The sequence below is a fragment of the Pseudorasbora parva genome, chromosome 9 (genome assembly GCF_024679245.1).
Source record: "Pseudorasbora parva isolate DD20220531a chromosome 9, ASM2467924v1, whole genome shotgun sequence".
Lineage (NCBI taxonomy): Eukaryota > Metazoa > Chordata > Actinopteri > Cypriniformes > Gobionidae > Pseudorasbora > Pseudorasbora parva.
In genome coordinates, this window is record NC_090180.1 from 22509274 (window position 1) to 22532073 (window position 22800).

Consider the following 22800-nt stretch of genomic DNA (forward strand, 5'->3'; position numbering starts at 1 on the left):
GACAGGAAAAGGCAGAGAGCTAGTAGATATGATGCAGAGGAGGAAAGTTGACATTCTGTGTGTCCAGGAGACCAGGTGGAAAGGGAGCAAGGCTAGAAGAATTGGAGCAGGGTTTAAACTGTTTTATAATGGTATGGACAGGAAGAAAAATGGAGTTGGAGTGATCCTGAAGGAGGAGTTTGTGAAGAATGTTCTGGAGGTAAAGAGAGTGTCAGATAGGTTGAGGAGTCTGAAGCTGGATATTGAAGGTGTGATGTTGAATTTTGTTAGTGCCTATGCTCCACAAGTAGGTTGTAAGCAAGATGAGAAAGACAGATTCTGGAGCGAGTTGGAGGAAGTGATGCAGACTGTTCCCAGAGGTGAGAGAGTAGTGATAGGGGCAGATTTGAATGGACATGTTGGGGAAGGGAATAGTGGAGATGAGGAAGTGATGGGCAGGTTTGGTCTTCAAGAAAGGAACCCAGAAGGACAGAGGTTGGTAGACTTTGCTAAAAGTATGGAGATGGCTGTGGTGAACACGTACTTTCAAAAGAGGCAGGAACACAGGGTGACATATAAGAGTGTTGGCAGGAGCACACAAGTGGACTATATCTTATGTAGACGCTGCAATTTAATGGAAATTAGCGATTGTAGTGGAAAGTAGTGGTAGGTGAGAGTGTAGCTAGACAACATAGGATGGTGGTAAGATGACTCTGGTGGTGAGGAAGATGAAGAGAGTAAAAGCAGAGCAGAAGACAAAGTGGTGGAAGTTGGAAAAGGAAAAGTCATGTGTGGTTTTCAGGGAGGAGTTGAGGCAAGCTTTAGGTGGTCAGGAGGGGCTTCCGGATGACTGGACTACTACAGCCAAAGTGATCAGGGAGACGGGTAGGAAGGTGCTAGGTGTGTCATCTGGAAGGAGGAAAGAACACAAGGAGACTTGGTGGTGGAATGAGGAAGTGTATCGGTTGGCGAGGCAGGGGGATAGAGATGGAAAGGATGTGCAGCAGGTTAGAGTGATTTAAGATAGAGATGGAAATGTTTTGACAGGTGACAGGAGGGTGAGGGAAAGATGGAAGGAGTACTTTGAAGAACTGATGAATGAGGAAAATGACAGGGAGAGAAGAGTTGTAGAGGCAAATATTGTTGAACAGGAAGTAGAAAGTATTAGCAAGGGTGAAGTTAGGAGAGCTTTGAAGAGGATGAAGAGAGGAAAGGCAGTTGGCCCTGATGACATACCAGTGGAGGTATGGAAGTGTCTAGGAGAAATGGCAGTAGAGTTTTTAACTAGGTTGTTCAACAAGGTCTTAGAGAGTGAGAGGATGCCTGAGGAATGGAGGAGAAGTGTTTTGGTGCCGATTTTTAAGAACAAGGGAGATGTGCAGAGTTGTGGAAACTATAGAGGTATTAAGCTGATGAGCCATACAATGAAGTTGTGGGAAAGAGTAGTGGAAGCAAGGCTAAGGGGAGAAGTGGACATTGGCTTTGAGAAGTAGTGAGAAGTGGCTTCTCCTATCACTGCTATGGTGATGACACTCAACTCTACTTCTCATTTCAACCATATGATCCTACAGTCAGTGTTCGTATCGCTGCCTGTCTGACAGACATTTCTGACTGAACTCAATCTTGCAAAGACAGAATTACTTGTCTCAACCAACCCAGCACTTCAAAATTTCTCCATTCAGCTTGGTTCATCAACCATAACTCCATCCAGGACAGCCAGGAACCTTGGAGTTGTGATTGATGGCCATTTAAAATCTCACTGACCACATTACTGCAACAGCCCGGTCCTGCAGATTTGCCTTATACAACAGTAGAAAGATTATACCCTTCCTATCAGAACAGGCTACACAACTCCTGGTCCAAGCTCTAGTTCTCTCCAGACTAGACTATTGTAATGCTCTTCTAGCTGGCCTTCCAGAATGCACTATCAAACCCTTGCAACTAATCTAGAATGCAGCAGCGAGAGTTGTCTTTAACGAGCCGAAGAGAGCGCATGTTTGATATTAGCAGCACACTTACGGCTTTCATTACATGTGGTTGGGGAGGGGAGCTCTTGTCGCTGCTCTTATCTACAATGCACAGGGAGTTCTTGCCTGGAACAGAACCATACCACCAAGCTAAACGATATGCTAAATATAGAGGATAACCGAGGGTAACCCCTGTCACCAATTTGAAGTGTTCCACAAGTGGACAGGGGAGGTTTCTATGGACAGTCCCTTGACTCATTATGACAGGATGAGACTACACATGCACTTAGGACTTTCTAAGTCAACCCATTTCAAATAAAATCTGGTTTAGATTAGTGACCCAATAATGCAAACCCAACAGTCATGAAAAAGCAAAGACCAAAGAGACACTGCTGTTGAGTTTCATGTTTATTAAGACCATTAAAATCACATGACCAGGGTAACTTCTCCACTAGACACCACAGTTTGTCCAATGGAGACTGTCTTGACATCAGCATCTCTTCCTGGAAAAGAAGTGGCAGAATTGTGAGGGGCATTTAAAAACCAATTTCTCATGGTTCCTGAAGTCAGTTTACAGCAAGCACTCACTTTTCCTAGCGCAGCTTTGCTCACAGGAGCCAGAAGAGGGATGGCACACCGCTGTACTACAGTGGATGAAGATCTAGCAGAGAGGGAAAAGGGTCAAGCCACTATAAAAAAAGACTAATATCAAGGGTTCAGGCAAGGCTGTGGAGCTTACGGTTTCCTGCAGAGGAGCCAGTGATGCTGGATCCACAAATGTGAACATCTTCACAACAAAGCGCTTGTAGTGGGTTGGGAACTGAAGACCAGAAAAGCCAGCCACCGGAACCAGTGTGGTCAGGTAACGGTCATCCCGGTAAGGGCATCTGAAAGGCAAAGGGGCAGTCAGAAAGGCCTTACAGCACACTAGATGGATGAAGACCAGCCTTACTCACCCATCGACCAGAAGGTCCCACTGGGGTAGACTGAGTGGACTGGGGGTTGATGTTGCCCAGCAACGTCCCAGCATCAGGACAATGTTGGGGTCAGTCCTCTCCAACACGCGCACCTCAACAAACACAGGCTCCCGCAGGACTTTTGTGATCGGATAATCAGCATCACTGTAGTAGGACGTGTACGCCTCATCCCCTGAGGAAGAACACAGCGTTTAAACAGAAACTGCTGCAACCTGGAGTTGTAGAAAATCATCCATACTTGGACAGACACTTGCCTTCTGCACAGCCTTTGGTGACACATTGACCATTTGCCAGTCTAAGCTCCACCCTGAGGGGTCCAGAAGCAGCTACTGGTGGAGGTGCAGGAACAGTGTTGACCTCCACAACCAGAGCTTCCACAGAAGTACCAGAGTACCTACACTGGAAGAGAAGCCTGGACAACAAACAGAGAGCTTGTAGCATTTGTAAAGGATTAACATGCATGCTAGACAATAAGTCACCTACTCAAAATGGCTGTCCCTTGTGATGGAACCAAGTGGTCCGACACCCACTTCATACGAGGAGGTCATTCTGTTTTCATACACCACATATCCACTGTCCTCCTGCAAATAGTAACTGTTGGCATCCAGTCCATTCTAAGCAGAACAGAAGCACATGCAGCTACTCACCATCATGCTCGTGCCACATGCAGTGACAGGGAACTGGTATATAGCAAAGGAAGGTGTGGATCCCACAGGACTGCAAGGTGGGTCGTTTCCACCCAGGAGACGGACTGAATCCAGGCTCAATCGAGGCAGTGTGACATCTCTAGCCACCACTACCACAAACTGACCATCTCTTATACACTGGACAGTCACTGGAACAAAGAGAGCAGGTTATTGCTGAAGAGGAGTTTAACATGAACCCCTTTACATTGACTCAACACTCTTACCTGCCTTCCCATAGTAACACCGCTGTCCGTTAAAGCAGCAGTTGAGCGCTCCACAGTCCGCACCACTGATACCATCTGGGCCACATTGGATCTGCTCATAATCAGCTACAGCACATTTGTCAAGGGGCTCTGCCTGCACCACTGGCTGCTTAGACTGAACCTGCTGTTGAATCTGTTGACTAGCTTGTTGTTGAACCTACTGAGGAGACTGTTGACTAGCTTGTTTCTGAACCTGCTGATTAGCTTGTGTCTGAACCCACTGAGAAGATTGTTGACTAGCTTGTTTTTGAACCTGCTGATTAGCTTGTGTCTGAACCCTCTGAGGAGACTGCTGACTAGCTTGTTTCTGAACCTGCTGATTAGCTTGTTTTTGAACCCACTGAGGAAACTGTTGACCAACTTCCTTCTGAAGCCGCTGGTCAGTTTGCTGTAACATCAGCGCTTGCGGATTCTGGGGCAGATTACTCCACTGTGGAACAGCATGACAGAAAGCACAAAACCACACACAAAGTGCCAGAGACTGCACTGCACACCAGCTTCCTGCCATTGTTCAACAGCTAGTCACACTGTTGAGATGCTGCCCTTTGGTCATTTTGTATTCTACAGATTTTGGCTAATTAACGATAATCCCTCCCCTCTCCATTAACAGTCACGATTCTCCAGACTTGCCCAAATGGGAGCTTATGCTACCAGAAGATTCTCATTGGTTCTCAAAATTATACACGTGTGATAGTTCTTGATTCCAATTGGCCAGATTTGTCATCTTGAAGACAAGTAAAAAGGTTCATGCACAGGTTTGCTACTAGAGCTTGCCCAAAATACTTTGGGTAGATGTTTGGTGCATTCTGCTTTGCTTGTAGACATGCTGAAATATTAACTAGCATTATATACCTTTTTTAAAACAGAGAAATCTAAATATCGAAAGAGCAAGTAAAATCAAATATTTCTGATATAATATTATCATTAAATTATGTGAGGTAATACAGCCCAAATACTCAGAAAAAAAATGGCAGAAACAGACTTCAAACAATCAGACACCTAAAAGTTATTTATAAAGCAATTTAAGAGTATGTGAGATAAAATAAAGTTAATAATCCATTAACTTTGCATAATCCATTATGCGAATCACGAATAATCCATTCATTCGCATAATCCATTATGCGAATCACGAATATGACTTCCATACCGGATCGGTTGGGTCCCGGGTTAACAACGACCGCCATCAGTGCTGTTGACCTACAGGGCACTGGTGGAAATTGGGCTACTGTTAGTCAAACAAGGAGAGGAGGAAAGCGTGTCAGTAGGCAGAAAGAGAAGAGGAAAGGCAAGAGTTTAGGACTGAAAGTAGGGACTTTGAATGTTGGTACAATGACAGGAAAAGGCAGAGAGCTAGTAGATATGATGCAGAGGAGGAAAGTTGACATTCTGTGTGTCCAGGAGACCAGGTGGAAAGGGAGCAAGGCTAGAAGAATTGGAGCAGGGTTTAAACTGTTTTATAATGGTATGGACAGGAAGAAAAATGGAGTTGGAGTGATCCTGAAGGAGGAGTTTGTGAAGAATGTTCTGGAGGTAAAGAGAGTGTCAGATAGGTTGAGGAGTCTGAAGCTGGATATTGAAGGTGTGATGTTGAATTTTGTTAGTGCCTATGCTCCACAAGTAGGTTGTAAGCAAGATGAGAAAGACAGATTCTGGAGCGAGTTGGAGGAAGTGATGCAGACTGTTCCCAGAGGTGAGAGAGTAGTGATAGGGGCAGATTTGAATGGACATGTTGGGGAAGGGAATAGTGGAGATGAGGAAGTGATGGGCAGGTTTGGTCTTCAAGAAAGGAACCCAGAAGGACAGAGGTTGGTAGACTTTGCTAAAAGTATGGAGATGGCTGTGGTGAACACGTACTTTCAAAAGAGGCAGGAACACAGGGTGACATATAAGAGTGTTGGCAGGAGCACACAAGTGGACTATATCTTATGTAGACGCTGCAATTTAATGGAAATTAGCGATTGTAGTGGAAAGTAGTGGTAGGTGAGAGTGTAGCTAGACAACATAGGATGGTGGTAAGATGACTCTGGTGGTGAGGAAGATGAAGAGAGTAAAAGCAGAGCAGAAGACAAAGTGGTGGAAGTTGGAAAAGGAAAAGTCATGTGTGGTTTTCAGGGAGGAGTTGAGGCAAGCTTTAGGTGGTCAGGAGGGGCTTCCGGATGACTGGACTACTACAGCCAAAGTGATCAGGGAGACGGGTAGGAAGGTGCTAGGTGTGTCATCTGGAAGGAGGAAAGAACACAAGGAGACTTGGTGGTGGAATGAGGAAGTGTATCGGTTGGCGAGGCAGGGGGATAGAGATGGAAAGGATGTGCAGCAGGTTAGAGTGATTTAAGATAGAGATGGAAATGTTTTGACAGGTGACAGGAGGGTGAGGGAAAGATGGAAGGAGTACTTTGAAGAACTGATGAATGAGGAAAATGACAGGGAGAGAAGAGTTGTAGAGGCAAATATTGTTGAACAGGAAGTAGAAAGTATTAGCAAGGGTGAAGTTAGGAGAGCTTTGAAGAGGATGAAGAGAGGAAAGGCAGTTGGCCCTGATGACATACCAGTGGAGGTATGGAAGTGTCTAGGAGAAATGGCAGTAGAGTTTTTAACTAGGTTGTTCAACAAGGTCTTAGAGAGTGAGAGGATGCCTGAGGAATGGAGGAGAAGTGTTTTGGTGCCGATTTTTAAGAACAAGGGAGATGTGCAGAGTTGTGGAAACTATAGAGGTATTAAGCTGATGAGCCATACAATGAAGTTGTGGGAAAGAGTAGTGGAAGCAAGGCTAAGGGGAGAAGTGGACATTGGCTTTGAGAAGTAGTGAGAAGTGGCTTCTCCTATCACTGCTATGGTGATGACACTCAACTCTACTTCTCATTTCAACCATATGATCCTACAGTCAGTGTTCGTATCGCTGCCTGTCTGACAGACATTTCTGACTGAACTCAATCTTGCAAAGACAGAATTACTTGTCTCAACCAACCCAGCACTTCAAAATTTCTCCATTCAGCTTGGTTCATCAACCATAACTCCATCCAGGACAGCCAGGAACCTTGGAGTTGTGATTGATGGCCATTTAAAATCTCACTGACCACATTACTGCAACAGCCCGGTCCTGCAGATTTGCCTTATACAACAGTAGAAAGATTATACCCTTCCTATCAGAACAGGCTACACAACTCCTGGTCCAAGCTCTAGTTCTCTCCAGACTAGACTATTGTAATGCTCTTCTAGCTGGCCTTCCAGAATGCACTATCAAACCCTTGCAACTAATCTAGAATGCAGCAGCGAGAGTTGTCTTTAACGAGCCGAAGAGAGCGCATGTTTGATATTAGCAGCACACTTACGGCTTTCATTACATGTGGTTGGGGAGGGGAGCTCTTGTCGCTGCTCTTATCTACAATGCACAGGGAGTTCTTGCCTGGAACAGAACCATACCACCAAGCTAAACGATATGCTAAATATAGAGGATAACCGAGGGTAACCCCTGTCACCAATTTGAAGTGTTCCACAAGTGGACAGGGGAGGTTTCTATGGACAGTCCCTTGACTCATTATGACAGGATGAGACTACACATGCACTTAGGACTTTCTAAGTCAACCCATTTCAAATAAAATCTGGTTTAGATTAGTGACCCAATAATGCAAACCCAACAGTCATGAAAAAGCAAAGACCAAAGAGACACTGCTGTTGAGTTTCATGTTTATTAAGACCATTAAAATCACATGACCAGGGTAACTTCTCCACTAGACACCACAGTTTGTCCAATGGAGACTGTCTTGACATCAGCATCTCTTCCTGGAAAAGAAGTGGCAGAATTGTGAGGGGCATTTAAAAACCAATTTCTCATGGTTCCTGAAGTCAGTTTACAGCAAGCACTCACTTTTCCTAGCGCAGCTTTGCTCACAGGAGCCAGAAGAGGGATGGCACACCGCTGTACTACAGTGGATGAAGATCTAGCAGAGAGGGAAAAGGGTCAAGCCACTATAAAAAAAGACTAATATCAAGGGTTCAGGCAAGGCTGTGGAGCTTACGGTTTCCTGCAGAGGAGCCAGTGATGCTGGATCCACAAATGTGAACATCTTCACAACAAAGCGCTTGTAGTGGGTTGGGAACTGAAGACCAGAAAAGCCAGCCACCGGAACCAGTGTGGTCAGGTAACGGTCATCCCGGTAAGGGCATCTGAAAGGCAAAGGGGCAGTCAGAAAGGCCTTACAGCACACTAGATGGATGAAGACCAGCCTTACTCACCCATCGACCAGAAGGTCCCACTGGGGTAGACTGAGTGGACTGGGGGTTGATGTTGCCCAGCAACGTCCCAGCATCAGGACAATGTTGGGGTCAGTCCTCTCCAACACGCGCACCTCAACAAACACAGGCTCCCGCAGGACTTTTGTGATCGGATAATCAGCATCACTGTAGTAGGACGTGTACGCCTCATCCCCTGAGGAAGAACACAGCGTTTAAACAGAAACTGCTGCAACCTGGAGTTGTAGAAAATCATCCATACTTGGACAGACACTTGCCTTCTGCACAGCCTTTGGTGACACATTGACCATTTGCCAGTCTAAGCTCCACCCTGAGGGGTCCAGAAGCAGCTACTGGTGGAGGTGCAGGAACAGTGTTGACCTCCACAACCAGAGCTTCCACAGAAGTACCAGAGTACCTACACTGGAAGAGAAGCCTGGACAACAAACAGAGAGCTTGTAGCATTTGTAAAGGATTAACATGCATGCTAGACAATAAGTCACCTACTCAAAATGGCTGTCCCTTGTGATGGAACCAAGTGGTCCGACACCCACTTCATACGAGGAGGTCATTCTGTTTTCATACACCACATATCCACTGTCCTCCTGCAAATAGTAACTGTTGGCATCCAGTCCATTCTAAGCAGAACAGAAGCACATGCAGCTACTCACCATCATGCTCGTGCCACATGCAGTGACAGGGAACTGGTATATAGCAAAGGAAGGTGTGGATCCCACAGGACTGCAAGGTGGGTCGTTTCCACCCAGGAGACGGACTGAATCCAGGCTCAATCGAGGCAGTGTGACATCTCTAGCCACCACTACCACAAACTGACCATCTCTTATACACTGGACAGTCACTGGAACAAAGAGAGCAGGTTATTGCTGAAGAGGAGTTTAACATGAACCCCTTTACATTGACTCAACACTCTTACCTGCCTTCCCATAGTAACACCGCTGTCCGTTAAAGCAGCAGTTGAGCGCTCCACAGTCCGCACCACTGATACCATCTGGGCCACATTGGATCTGCTCATAATCAGCTACAGCACATTTGTCAAGGGGCTCTGCCTGCACCACTGGCTGCTTAGACTGAACCTGCTGTTGAATCTGTTGACTAGCTTGTTGTTGAACCTACTGAGGAGACTGTTGACTAGCTTGTTTCTGAACCTGCTGATTAGCTTGTGTCTGAACCCACTGAGAAGATTGTTGACTAGCTTGTTTTTGAACCTGCTGATTAGCTTGTGTCTGAACCCTCTGAGGAGACTGCTGACTAGCTTGTTTCTGAACCTGCTGATTAGCTTGTTGTTGAACCCACTGAGGAAACTGTTGACCAACTTCCTTCTGAAGCCGCTGGTCAGTTTGCTGTAACATCAGCGCTTGCGGATTCTGGGGCAGATTACTCCACTGTGGAACAGCATGACAGAAAGCACAAAACCACACACAAAGTGCCAGAGACTGCACTGCACACCAGCTTCCTGCCATTGTTCAACAGCTAGTCACACTGTTGAGATGCTGCCCTTTGGTCATTTTGTATTCTACAGATTTTGGCTAATTAACGATAATCCCTCCCCTCTCCATTAACAGTCACGATTCTCCAGACTTGCCCAAATGGGAGCTTATGCTACCAGAAGATTCTCATTGGTTCTCAAAATTATACACGTGTGATAGTTCTTGATTCCAATTGGCCAGATTTGTCATCTTGAAGACAAGTAAAAAGGTTCATGCACAGGTTTGCTACTAGAGCTTGCCCAAAATACTTTGGGTAGATGTTTGGTGCATTCTGCTTTGCTTGTAGACATGCTGAAATATTAACTAGCATTATATACCTTTTTTAAAACAGAGAAATCTAAATATCGAAAGAGCAAGTAAAATCAAATATTTCTGATATAATATTATCATTAAATTATGTGAGGTAATACAGCCCAAATACTCAGAAAAAAAATGGCAGAAACAGACTTCAAACAATCAGACACCTAAAAGTTATTTATAAAGCAATTTAAGAGTATGTGAGATAAAATAAAGTTAATAATCCATTAACTTTGCATAATCCATTATGCGAATCACGAATAATCCATTCATTCGCATAATCCATTATGCAAATCACGAATATGACTTCCATACCGGATCGGTTGGGTCCCGGGTTAACAACGACCGCCATCAGTGCTGTTGACCTACAGGGCACTGGTGGAAATTGGGCTACTGTTAGTCAAACAAGGAGAGGAGGAAAGCGTGTCAGTAGGCAGAAAGAGAAGAGGAAAGGCAAGAGTTTAGGACTGAAAGTAGGGACTTTGAATGTTGGTACAATGACAGGAAAAGGCAGAGAGCTAGTAGATATGATGCAGAGGAGGAAAGTTGACATTCTGTGTGTCCAGGAGACCAGGTGGAAAGGGAGCAAGGCTAGAAGAATTGGAGCAGGGTTTAAACTGTTTTATAATGGTATGGACAGGAAGAAAAATGGAGTTGGAGTGATCCTGAAGGAGGAGTTTGTGAAGAATGTTCTGGAGGTAAAGAGAGTGTCAGATAGGTTGAGGAGTCTGAAGCTGGATATTGAAGGTGTGATGTTGAATTTTGTTAGTGCCTATGCTCCACAAGTAGGTTGTAAGCAAGATGAGAAAGACAGATTCTGGAGCGAGTTGGAGGAAGTGATGCAGACTGTTCCCAGAGGTGAGAGAGTAGTGATAGGGGCAGATTTGAATGGACATGTTGGGGAAGGGAATAGTGGAGATGAGGAAGTGATGGGCAGGTTTGGTCTTCAAGAAAGGAACCCAGAAGGACAGAGGTTGGTAGACTTTGCTAAAAGTATGGAGATGGCTGTGGTGAACACGTACTTTCAAAAGAGGCAGGAACACAGGGTGACATATAAGAGTGTTGGCAGGAGCACACAAGTGGACTATATCTTATGTAGACGCTGCAATTTAATGGAAATTAGCGATTGTAGTGGAAAGTAGTGGTAGGTGAGAGTGTAGCTAGACAACATAGGATGGTGGTAAGATGACTCTGGTGGTGAGGAAGATGAAGAGAGTAAAAGCAGAGCAGAAGACAAAGTGGTGGAAGTTGGAAAAGGAAAAGTCATGTGTGGTTTTCAGGGAGGAGTTGAGGCAAGCTTTAGGTGGTCAGGAGGGGCTTCCGGATGACTGGACTACTACAGCCAAAGTGATCAGGGAGACGGGTAGGAAGGTGCTAGGTGTGTCATCTGGAAGGAGGAAAGAACACAAGGAGACTTGGTGGTGGAATGAGGAAGTGTATCGGTTGGCGAGGCAGGGGGATAGAGATGGAAAGGATGTGCAGCAGGTTAGAGTGATTTAAGATAGAGATGGAAATGTTTTGACAGGTGACAGGAGGGTGAGGGAAAGATGGAAGGAGTACTTTGAAGAACTGATGAATGAGGAAAATGACAGGGAGAGAAGAGTTGTAGAGGCAAATATTGTTGAACAGGAAGTAGAAAGTATTAGCAAGGGTGAAGTTAGGAGAGCTTTGAAGAGGATGAAGAGAGGAAAGGCAGTTGGCCCTGATGACATACCAGTGGAGGTATGGAAGTGTCTAGGAGAAATGGCAGTAGAGTTTTTAACTAGGTTGTTCAACAAGGTCTTAGAGAGTGAGAGGATGCCTGAGGAATGGAGGAGAAGTGTTTTGGTGCCGATTTTTAAGAACAAGGGAGATGTGCAGAGTTGTGGAAACTATAGAGGTATTAAGCTGATGAGCCATACAATGAAGTTGTGGGAAAGAGTAGTGGAAGCAAGGCTAAGGGGAGAAGTGGACATTGGCTTTGAGAAGTAGTGAGAAGTGGCTTCTCCTATCACTGCTATGGTGATGACACTCAACTCTACTTCTCATTTCAACCATATGATCCTACAGTCAGTGTTCGTATCGCTGCCTGTCTGACAGACATTTCTGACTGAACTCAATCTTGCAAAGACAGAATTACTTGTCTCAACCAACCCAGCACTTCAAAATTTCTCCATTCAGCTTGGTTCATCAACCATAACTCCATCCAGGACAGCCAGGAACCTTGGAGTTGTGATTGATGGCCATTTAAAATCTCACTGACCACATTACTGCAACAGCCCGGTCCTGCAGATTTGCCTTATACAACAGTAGAAAGATTATACCCTTCCTATCAGAACAGGCTACACAACTCCTGGTCCAAGCTCTAGTTCTCTCCAGACTAGACTATTGTAATGCTCTTCTAGCTGGCCTTCCAGAATGCACTATCAAACCCTTGCAACTAATCTAGAATGCAGCAGCGAGAGTTGTCTTTAACGAGCCGAAGAGAGCGCATGTTTGATATTAGCAGCACACTTACGGCTTTCATTACATGTGGTTGGGGAGGGGAGCTCTTGTCGCTGCTCTTATCTACAATGCACAGGGAGTTCTTGCCTGGAACAGAACCATACCACCAAGCTAAACGATATGCTAAATATAGAGGATAACCGAGGGTAACCCCTGTCACCAATTTGAAGTGTTCCACAAGTGGACAGGGGAGGTTTCTATGGACAGTCCCTTGACTCATTATGACAGGATGAGACTACACATGCACTTAGGACTTTCTAAGTCAACCCATTTCAAATAAAATCTGGTTTAGATTAGTGACCCAATAATGCAAACCCAACAGTCATGAAAAAGCAAAGACCAAAGAGACACTGCTGTTGAGTTTCATGTTTATTAAGACCATTAAAATCACATGACCAGGGTAACTTCTCCACTAGACACCACAGTTTGTCCAATGGAGACTGTCTTGACATCAGCATCTCTTCCTGGAAAAGAAGTGGCAGAATTGTGAGGGGCATTTAAAAACCAATTTCTCATGGTTCCTGAAGTCAGTTTACAGCAAGCACTCACTTTTCCTAGCGCAGCTTTGCTCACAGGAGCCAGAAGAGGGATGGCACACCGCTGTACTACAGTGGATGAAGATCTAGCAGAGAGGGAAAAGGGTCAAGCCACTATAAAAAAAGACTAATATCAAGGGTTCAGGCAAGGCTGTGGAGCTTACGGTTTCCTGCAGAGGAGCCAGTGATGCTGGATCCACAAATGTGAACATCTTCACAACAAAGCGCTTGTAGTGGGTTGGGAACTGAAGACCAGAAAAGCCAGCCACCGGAACCAGTGTGGTCAGGTAACGGTCATCCCGGTAAGGGCATCTGAAAGGCAAAGGGGCAGTCAGAAAGGCCTTACAGCACACTAGATGGATGAAGACCAGCCTTACTCACCCATCGACCAGAAGGTCCCACTGGGGTAGACTGAGTGGACTGGGGGTTGATGTTGCCCAGCAACGTCCCAGCATCAGGACAATGTTGGGGTCAGTCCTCTCCAACACGCGCACCTCAACAAACACAGGCTCCCGCAGGACTTTTGTGATCGGATAATCAGCATCACTGTAGTAGGACGTGTACGCCTCATCCCCTGAGGAAGAACACAGCGTTTAAACAGAAACTGCTGCAACCTGGAGTTGTAGAAAATCATCCATACTTGGACAGACACTTGCCTTCTGCACAGCCTTTGGTGACACATTGACCATTTGCCAGTCTAAGCTCCACCCTGAGGGGTCCAGAAGCAGCTACTGGTGGAGGTGCAGGAACAGTGTTGACCTCCACAACCAGAGCTTCCACAGAAGTACCAGAGTACCTACACTGGAAGAGAAGCCTGGACAACAAACAGAGAGCTTGTAGCATTTGTAAAGGATTAACATGCATGCTAGACAATAAGTCACCTACTCAAAATGGCTGTCCCTTGTGATGGAACCAAGTGGTCCGACACCCACTTCATACGAGGAGGTCATTCTGTTTTCATACACCACATATCCACTGTCCTCCTGCAAATAGTAACTGTTGGCATCCAGTCCATTCTAAGCAGAACAGAAGCACATGCAGCTACTCACCATCATGCTCGTGCCACATGCAGTGACAGGGAACTGGTATATAGCAAAGGAAGGTGTGGATCCCACAGGACTGCAAGGTGGGTCGTTTCCACCCAGGAGACGGACTGAATCCAGGCTCAATCGAGGCAGTGTGACATCTCTAGCCACCACTACCACAAACTGACCATCTCTTATACACTGGACAGTCACTGGAACAAAGAGAGCAGGTTATTGCTGAAGAGGAGTTTAACATGAACCCCTTTACATTGACTCAACACTCTTACCTGCCTTCCCATAGTAACACCGCTGTCCGTTAAAGCAGCAGTTGAGCGCTCCACAGTCCGCACCACTGATACCATCTGGGCCACATTGGATCTGCTCATAATCAGCTACAGCACATTTGTCAAGGGGCTCTGCCTGCACCACTGGCTGCTTAGACTGAACCTGCTGTTGAATCTGTTGACTAGCTTGTTGTTGAACCTACTGAGGAGACTGTTGACTAGCTTGTTTCTGAACCTGCTGATTAGCTTGTGTCTGAACCCACTGAGAAGATTGTTGACTAGCTTGTTTTTGAACCTGCTGATTAGCTTGTGTCTGAACCCTCTGAGGAGACTGCTGACTAGCTTGTTTCTGAACCTGCTGATTAGCTTGTTTTTGAACCCACTGAGGAAACTGTTGACCAACTTCCTTCTGAAGCCGCTGGTCAGTTTGCTGTAACATCAGCGCTTGCGGATTCTGGGGCAGATTACTCCACTGTGGAACAGCATGACAGAAAGCACAAAACCACACACAAAGTGCCAGAGACTGCACTGCACACCAGCTTCCTGCCATTGTTCAACAGCTAGTCACACTGTTGAGATGCTGCCCTTTGGTCATTTTGTATTCTACAGATTTTGGCTAATTAACGATAATCCCTCCCCTCTCCATTAACAGTCACGATTCTCCAGACTTGCCCAAATGGGAGCTTATGCTACCAGAAGATTCTCATTGGTTCTCAAAATTATACACGTGTGATAGTTCTTGATTCCAATTGGCCAGATTTGTCATCTTGAAGACAAGTAAAAAGGTTCATGCACAGGTTTGCTACTAGAGCTTGCCCAAAATACTTTGGGTAGATGTTTGGTGCATTCTGCTTTGCTTGTAGACATGCTGAAATATTAACTAGCATTATATACCTTTTTTAAAACAGAGAAATCTAAATATCGAAAGAGCAAGTAAAATCAAATATTTCTGATATAATATTATCATTAAATTATGTGAGGTAATACAGCCCAAATACTCAGAAAAAAAATGGCAGAAACAGACTTCAAACAATCAGACACCTAAAAGTTATTTATAAAGCAATTTAAGAGTATGTGAGATAAAATAAAGTTAATAATCCATTAACTTTGCATAATCCATTATGCGAATCACGAATAATCCATTCATTCGCATAATCCATTATGCAAATCACGAATATGACTTCCATACCGGATCGGTTGGGTCCCGGGTTAACAACGACCGCCATCAGTGCTGTTGACCTACAGGGCACTGGTGGAAATTGGGCTACTGTTAGTCAAACAAGGAGAGGAGGAAAGCGTGTCAGTAGGCAGAAAGAGAAGAGGAAAGGCAAGAGTTTAGGACTGAAAGTAGGGACTTTGAATGTTGGTACAATGACAGGAAAAGGCAGAGAGCTAGTAGATATGATGCAGAGGAGGAAAGTTGACATTCTGTGTGTCCAGGAGACCAGGTGGAAAGGGAGCAAGGCTAGAAGAATTGGAGCAGGGTTTAAACTGTTTTATAATGGTATGGACAGGAAGAAAAATGGAGTTGGAGTGATCCTGAAGGAGGAGTTTGTGAAGAATGTTCTGGAGGTAAAGAGAGTGTCAGATAGGTTGAGGAGTCTGAAGCTGGATATTGAAGGTGTGATGTTGAATTTTGTTAGTGCCTATGCTCCACAAGTAGGTTGTAAGCAAGATGAGAAAGACAGATTCTGGAGCGAGTTGGAGGAAGTGATGCAGACTGTTCCCAGAGGTGAGAGAGTAGTGATAGGGGCAGATTTGAATGGACATGTTGGGGAAGGGAATAGTGGAGATGAGGAAGTGATGGGCAGGTTTGGTCTTCAAGAAAGGAACCCAGAAGGACAGAGGTTGGTAGACTTTGCTAAAAGTATGGAGATGGCTGTGGTGAACACGTACTTTCAAAAGAGGCAGGAACACAGGGTGACATATAAGAGTGTTGGCAGGAGCACACAAGTGGACTATATCTTATGTAGACGCTGCAATTTAATGGAAATTAGCGATTGTAGTGGAAAGTAGTGGTAGGTGAGAGTGTAGCTAGACAACATAGGATGGTGGTAAGATGACTCTGGTGGTGAGGAAGATGAAGAGAGTAAAAGCAGAGCAGAAGACAAAGTGGTGGAAGTTGGAAAAGGAAAAGTCATGTGTGGTTTTCAGGGAGGAGTTGAGGCAAGCTTTAGGTGGTCAGGAGGGGCTTCCGGATGACTGGACTACTACAGCCAAAGTGATCAGGGAGACGGGTAGGAAGGTGCTAGGTGTGTCATCTGGAAGGAGGAAAGAACACAAGGAGACTTGGTGGTGGAATGAGGAAGTGTATCGGTTGGCGAGGCAGGGGGATAGAGATGGAAAGGATGTGCAGCAGGTTAGAGTGATTTAAGATAGAGATGGAAATGTTTTGACAGGTGACAGGAGGGTGAGGGAAAGATGGAAGGAGTACTTTGAAGAACTGATGAATGAGGAAAATGACAGGGAGAGAAGAGTTGTAGAGGCAAATATTGTTGAACAGGAAGTAGAAAGTATTAGCAAGGGTGAAGTTAGGAGAGCTTTGAAGAGGATGAAGAGAGGAAAGGCAGTTGGCCCTGATGACATACCAGTGGAGGTATGGAAGTGTCTAGGAGAAATGGCAGTAGAGTTTTTAACTAGGTTGTTCAACAAGGTCTTAGAGAGTGAGAGGATGCCTGAGGAATGGAGGAGAAGTGTTTTGGTGCCGATTTTTAAGAACAAGGGAGATGTGCAGAGTTGTGGAAACTATAGAGGTATTAAGCTGATGAGCCATACAATGAAGTTGTGGGAAAGAGTAGTGGAAGCAAGGCTAAGGGGAGAAGTGGACATTGGCTTTGAGAAGTAGTGAGAAGTGGCTTCTCCTATCACTGCTATGGTGATGACACTCAACTCTACTTCTCATTTCAACCATATGATCCTACAGTCAGTGTTCGTATCGCTGCCTGTCTGACAGACATTTCTGACTGAACTCAATCTTGCAAAGACAGAATTACTTGTCTCAACCAACCCAGCACTTCAAAATTTCTCCATTCAGCTTGGTTCATCAACCATAACTCCATCCAGGACAGCCAGGAACCTTGGAGTTGTGATTGATGGCCATTTAAAATCTCACTGACCACATTACTGCAACAGCCCGGTCCTGCAGATTTGCCTTATACAACAGTAGAAAGATTATACCCTTCCTATCAGAACAGGCTACACAACTCCTGGTCCAAGCTCTAGTTCTCTCCAGACTAGACTATTGTAATGCTCTTCTAGCTGGCCTTCCAGAATGCACTATCAAACCCTTGCAACTAATCTAGAATGCAGCAGCGAGAGTTGTCTTTAACGAGCCGAAGAGAGCGCATGTTTGATATTAGCAGCACACTTACGGCTTTCATTACATGTGGTTGGGGAGGGGAGCTCTTGTCGCTGCTCTTATCTACAATGCACAGGGAGTTCTTGCCTGGAACAGAACCATACCACCAAGCTAAACGATATGCTAAATATAGAGGATAACCGAGGGTAACCCCTGTCACCAATTTGAAGTGTTCCACAAGTGGACAGGGGAGGTTTCTATGGACAGTCCCTTGACTCATTATGACAGGATGAGACTACACATGCACTTAGGACTTTCTAAGTCAACCCATTTCAAATAAAATCTGGTTTAGATTAGTGACCCAATAATGCAAACCCAACAGTCATGAAAAAGCTAAGACCAAAGAGACACTGCTGTTGAGTTTCATGTTTATTAAGACCATTAAAATCACATGACCAGGGTAACTTCTCCACTAGACACCACAGTTTGTCCAATGGAGACTGTCTTGACATCAGCATCTCTTCCTGGAAAAGAAGTGGCAGAATTGTGAGGGGCATTTAAAAACCAATTTCTCATGGTTCCTGAAGTCAGTTTACAGCAAGCACTCACTTTTCCTAGCGCAGCTTTGCTCACAGGAGCCAGAAGAGGGATGGCACACCGCTGTACTACAGTGGATGAAGATCTAGCAGAGAGGGAAAAGGGTCAAGCCACTATAAAAAAAGACTAATATCAAGGGTTCAGGCAAGGCTGTGGAGCTTACGGTTTCCTGCAGAGGAGCCAGTGATGCTGGATCCACAAATGTGAACATCTTCACAACAAAGCGCTTGTAGTGGGTTGGGAACTGAAGACCAGAAAAGCCAGCCACCGGAACCAGTGTGGTCAGGTAACGGTCATCCCGGTAAGGGCATCTGAAAGGCAAAGGGGCAGTCAGAAAGGCCTTACAGCACACTAGATGGATGAAGACCAGCCTTACTCACCCATCGACCAGAAGGTCCCACTGGGGTAGACTGAGTGGACTGGGGGTTGATGTTGCCCAGCAACGTCCCAGCATCAGGACAATGTTGGGGTCAGTCCTCTCCAACACGCGCACCTCAACAAACACAGGCTCCCGCAGGACTTTTGTGATCGGATAATCAGCATCACTGTAGTAGGACGTGTACGCCTCATCCCCTGAGGAAGAACACAGCGTTTAAACAGAAACTGCTGCAACCTGGAGTTGTAGAAAATCATCCATACTTGGACAGACACTTGCCTTCTGCACAGCCTTTGGTGACACATTGACCATTTGCCAGTCTAAGCTCCACCCTGAGGGGTCCAGAAGCAGCTACTGGTGGAGGTGCAGGAACAGTGTTGACCTCCACAACCAGAGCTTCCACAGAAGTACCAGAGTACCTACACTGGAAGAGAAGCCTGGACAACAAACAGAGAGCTTGTAGCATTTGTAAAGGATTAACATGCATGCTAGACAATAAGTCACCTACTCAAAATGGCTGTCCCTTGTGATGGAACCAAGTGGTCCGACACCCACTTCATACGAGGAGGTCATTCTGTTTTCATACACCACATATCCACTGTCCTCCTGCAAATAGTAACTGTTGGCATCCAGTCCATTCTAAGCAGAACAGAAGCACATGCAGCTACTCACCATCATGCTCGTGCCACATGCAGTGACAGGGAACTGGTATATAGCAAAGGAAGGTGTGGATCCCACAGGACTGCAAGGTGGGTCGTTTCCACCCAGGAGACGGACTGAATCCAGGCTCAATCGAGGCAGTGTGACATCTCTAGCCACCACTACCACAAACTGACCATCTCTTATACACTGGACAGTCACTGGAACAAAGAGAGCAGGTTATTGCTGAAGAGGAGTTTAACATGAACCCCTTTACATTGACTCAACACTCTTACCTGCCTTCCCATAGTAACACCGCTGTCCGTTAAAGCAGCAGTTGAGCGCTCCACAGTCCGCACCACTGATACCATCTGGGCCACATTGGATCTGCTCATAATCAGCTACAGCACATTTGTCAAGGGGCTCTGCCTGCACCACTGGCTGCTTAGACTGAACCTGCTGTTGAATCTGTTGACTAGCTTGTTGTTGAACCTACTGAGGAGACTGTTGACTAGCTTGTTTCTGAACCTGCTGATTAGCTTGTGTCTGAACCCACTGAGAAGATTGTTGACTAGCTTGTTTTTGAACCTGCTGATTAGCTTGTGTCTGAACCCTCTGAGGAGACTGCTGACTAGCTTGTTTCTGAACCTGCTGATTAGCTTGTTGTTGAACCCACTGAGGAAACTGTTGACCAACTTCCTTCTGAAGCCGCTGGTCAGTTTGCTGTAACATCAGCGCTTGCGGATTCTGGGGCAGATTACTCCACTGTGGAACAGCATGACAGAAAGCACAAAACCACACACAAAGTGCCAGAGACTGCACTGCACACCAGCTTCCTGCCATTGTTCAACAGCTAGTCACACTGTTGAGATGCTGCCCTTTGGTCATTTTGTATTCTACAGATTTTGGCTAATTAACGATAATCCCTCCCCTCTCCATTAACAGTCACGATTCTCCAGACTTGCCCAAATGGGAGCTTATGCTACCAGAAGATTCTCATTGGTTCTCAAAATTATACACGTGTGATAGTTCTTGATTCCAATTGGCCAGATTTGTCATCTTGAAGACAAGTAAAAAGGTTCATGCACAGGTTTGCTACTAGAGCTTGCCCAAAATACTTTGGGTAGATGTTTGGTGCATTCTGCTTTGCTTGTAGACATGCTGAAATATTAACTAGCATTATATACCTTTTTTAAAACAGAGAAATCTAAATATCGAAAGAGCAAGTAAAATCAAATATTTCTGATATAATATTATCATTAAATTATGTGAGGTAATACAGCCCAAATACTCAGAAAAAAAATGGCAGAAACAGACTTCAAACAATCAGACACCTAAAAGTTATTTATAAAGCAATTTAAGAGTATGTGAGATAAAATAAAGTTAATAATCCATTAACTTTGCATAATCCATTATGCGAATCACGAATAATCCATTCATTCGCATAATCCATTATGCAAATCACGAATATGACTTCCATACCGGATCGGTTGGGTCCCGGGTTAACAACGACCGCCATCAGTGCTGTTGACCTACAGGGCACTGGTGGAAATTGGGCTACTGTTAGTCAAACAAGGAGAGGAGGAAAGCGTGTCAGTAGGCAGAAAGAGAAGAGGAAAGGCAAGAGTTTAGGACTGAAAGTAGGGACTTTGAATGTTGGTACAATGACAGGAAAAGGCAGAGAGCTAGTAGATATGATGCAGAGGAGGAAAGTTGACATTCTGTGTGTCCAGGAGACCAGGTGGAAAGGGAGCAAGGCTAGAAGAATTGGAGCAGGGTTTAAACTGTTTTATAATGGTATGGACAGGAAGAAAAATGGAGTTGGAGTGATCCTGAAGGAGGAGTTTGTGAAGAATGTTCTGGAGGTAAAGAGAGTGTCAGATAGGTTGAGGAGTCTGAAGCTGGATATTGAAGGTGTGATGTTGAATTTTGTTAGTGCCTATGCTCCACAAGTAGGTTGTAAGCAAGATGAGAAAGACAGATTCTGGAGCGAGTTGGAGGAAGTGATGCAGACTGTTCCCAGAGGTGAGAGAGTAGTGATAGGGGCAGATTTGAATGGACATGTTGGGGAAGGGAATAGTGGAGATGAGGAAGTGATGGGCAGGTTTGGTCTTCAAGAAAGGAACCCAGAAGGACAGAGGTTGGTAGACTTTGCTAAAAGTATGGAGATGGCTGTGGTGAACACGTACTTTCAAAAGAGGCAGGAACACAGGGTGACATATAAGAGTGTTGGCAGGAGCACACAAGTGGACTATATCTTATGTAGACGCTGCAATTTAATGGAAATTAGCGATTGTAGTGGAAAGTAGTGGTAGGTGAGAGTGTAGCTAGACAACATAGGATGGTGGTAAGATGACTCTGGTGGTGAGGAAGATGAAGAGAGTAAAAGCAGAGCAGAAGACAAAGTGGTGGAAGTTGGAAAAGGAAAAGTCATGTGTGGTTTTCAGGGAGGAGTTGAGGCAAGCTTTAGGTGGTCAGGAGGGGCTTCCGGATGACTGGACTACTACAGCCAAAGTGATCAGGGAGACGGGTAGGAAGGTGCTAGGTGTGTCATCTGGAAGGAGGAAAGAACACAAGGAGACTTGGTGGTGGAATGAGGAAGTGTATCGGTTGGCGAGGCAGGGGGATAGAGATGGAAAGGATGTGCAGCAGGTTAGAGTGATTTAAGATAGAGATGGAAATGTTTTGACAGGTGACAGGAGGGTGAGGGAAAGATGGAAGGAGTACTTTGAAGAACTGATGAATGAGGAAAATGACAGGGAGAGAAGAGTTGTAGAGGCAAATATTGTTGAACAGGAAGTAGAAAGTATTAGCAAGGGTGAAGTTAGGAGAGCTTTGAAGAGGATGAAGAGAGGAAAGGCAGTTGGCCCTGATGACATACCAGTGGAGGTATGGAAGTGTCTAGGAGAAATGGCAGTAGAGTTTTTAACTAGGTTGTTCAACAAGGTCTTAGAGAGTGAGAGGATGCCTGAGGAATGGAGGAGAAGTGTTTTGGTGCCGATTTTTAAGAACAAGGGAGATGTGCAGAGTTGTGGAAACTATAGAGGTATTAAGCTGATGAGCCATACAATGAAGTTGTGGGAAAGAGTAGTGGAAGCAAGGCTAAGGGGAGAAGTGGACATTGGCTTTGAGAAGTAGTGAGAAGTGGCTTCTCCTATCACTGCTATGGTGATGACACTCAACTCTACTTCTCATTTCAACCATATGATCCTACAGTCAGTGTTCGTATCGCTGCCTGTCTGACAGACATTTCTGACTGAACTCAATCTTGCAAAGACAGAATTACTTGTCTCAACCAACCCAGCACTTCAAAATTTCTCCATTCAGCTTGGTTCATCAACCATAACTCCATCCAGGACAGCCAGGAACCTTGGAGTTGTGATTGATGGCCATTTAAAATCTCACTGACCACATTACTGCAACAGCCCGGTCCTGCAGATTTGCCTTATACAACAGTAGAAAGATTATACCCTTCCTATCAGAACAGGCTACACAACTCCTGGTCCAAGCTCTAGTTCTCTCCAGACTAGACTATTGTAATGCTCTTCTAGCTGGCCTTCCAGAATGCACTATCAAACCCTTGCAACTAATCTAGAATGCAGCAGCGAGAGTTGTCTTTAACGAGCCGAAGAGAGCGCATGTTTGATATTAGCA

General features: G+C 45.2%; 4 protein-coding genes across 4 annotated transcripts; all 4 read right to left on the minus strand.

The window, feature by feature from the left end:
- Positions 1-2372: 2372 nt before the first annotated feature.
- LOC137089817 (zona pellucida sperm-binding protein 4-like) lies at positions 2373-4425 on the minus strand. The gene is made up of 10 exons (XM_067453390.1): positions 4399-4425; positions 4126-4302; positions 3834-4029; positions 3571-3758; positions 3407-3504; positions 3178-3335; positions 2903-3095; positions 2686-2833; positions 2535-2607; positions 2373-2449 (listed from the first exon to the last, which is right to left on the minus strand). The coding sequence occupies exons 1-10, from the start codon at positions 4423-4425 to the stop codon at positions 2373-2375; spliced, it is 1335 nt and encodes a 444-aa protein (XP_067309491.1).
- A 3150-nt stretch (positions 4426-7575) lies between these two features.
- Positions 7576-9628, minus strand: LOC137089818 (zona pellucida sperm-binding protein 4-like). The gene is made up of 10 exons (XM_067453391.1): positions 9602-9628; positions 9329-9505; positions 9037-9232; positions 8774-8961; positions 8610-8707; positions 8381-8538; positions 8106-8298; positions 7889-8036; positions 7738-7810; positions 7576-7652 (listed from the first exon to the last, which is right to left on the minus strand). The coding sequence occupies exons 1-10, from the start codon at positions 9626-9628 to the stop codon at positions 7576-7578; spliced, it is 1335 nt and encodes a 444-aa protein (XP_067309492.1).
- A 3150-nt stretch (positions 9629-12778) lies between these two features.
- On the minus strand, positions 12779-14831 carry LOC137089819 (zona pellucida sperm-binding protein 4-like). Its single transcript, XM_067453392.1, has 10 exons — positions 14805-14831; positions 14532-14708; positions 14240-14435; positions 13977-14164; positions 13813-13910; positions 13584-13741; positions 13309-13501; positions 13092-13239; positions 12941-13013; positions 12779-12855 (listed from the first exon to the last, which is right to left on the minus strand). Exons 1-10 carry the CDS (start codon positions 14829-14831, stop codon positions 12779-12781), a joined length of 1335 nt encoding a protein of 444 aa, XP_067309493.1.
- Positions 14832-17981: 3150 nt separating this feature from the next.
- Positions 17982-20034, minus strand: LOC137089820 (zona pellucida sperm-binding protein 4-like). Its single transcript, XM_067453393.1, has 10 exons — positions 20008-20034; positions 19735-19911; positions 19443-19638; positions 19180-19367; positions 19016-19113; positions 18787-18944; positions 18512-18704; positions 18295-18442; positions 18144-18216; positions 17982-18058 (listed from the first exon to the last, which is right to left on the minus strand). The coding sequence occupies exons 1-10, from the start codon at positions 20032-20034 to the stop codon at positions 17982-17984; spliced, it is 1335 nt and encodes a 444-aa protein (XP_067309494.1).
- Positions 20035-22800: the final 2766 nt, after the last annotated feature.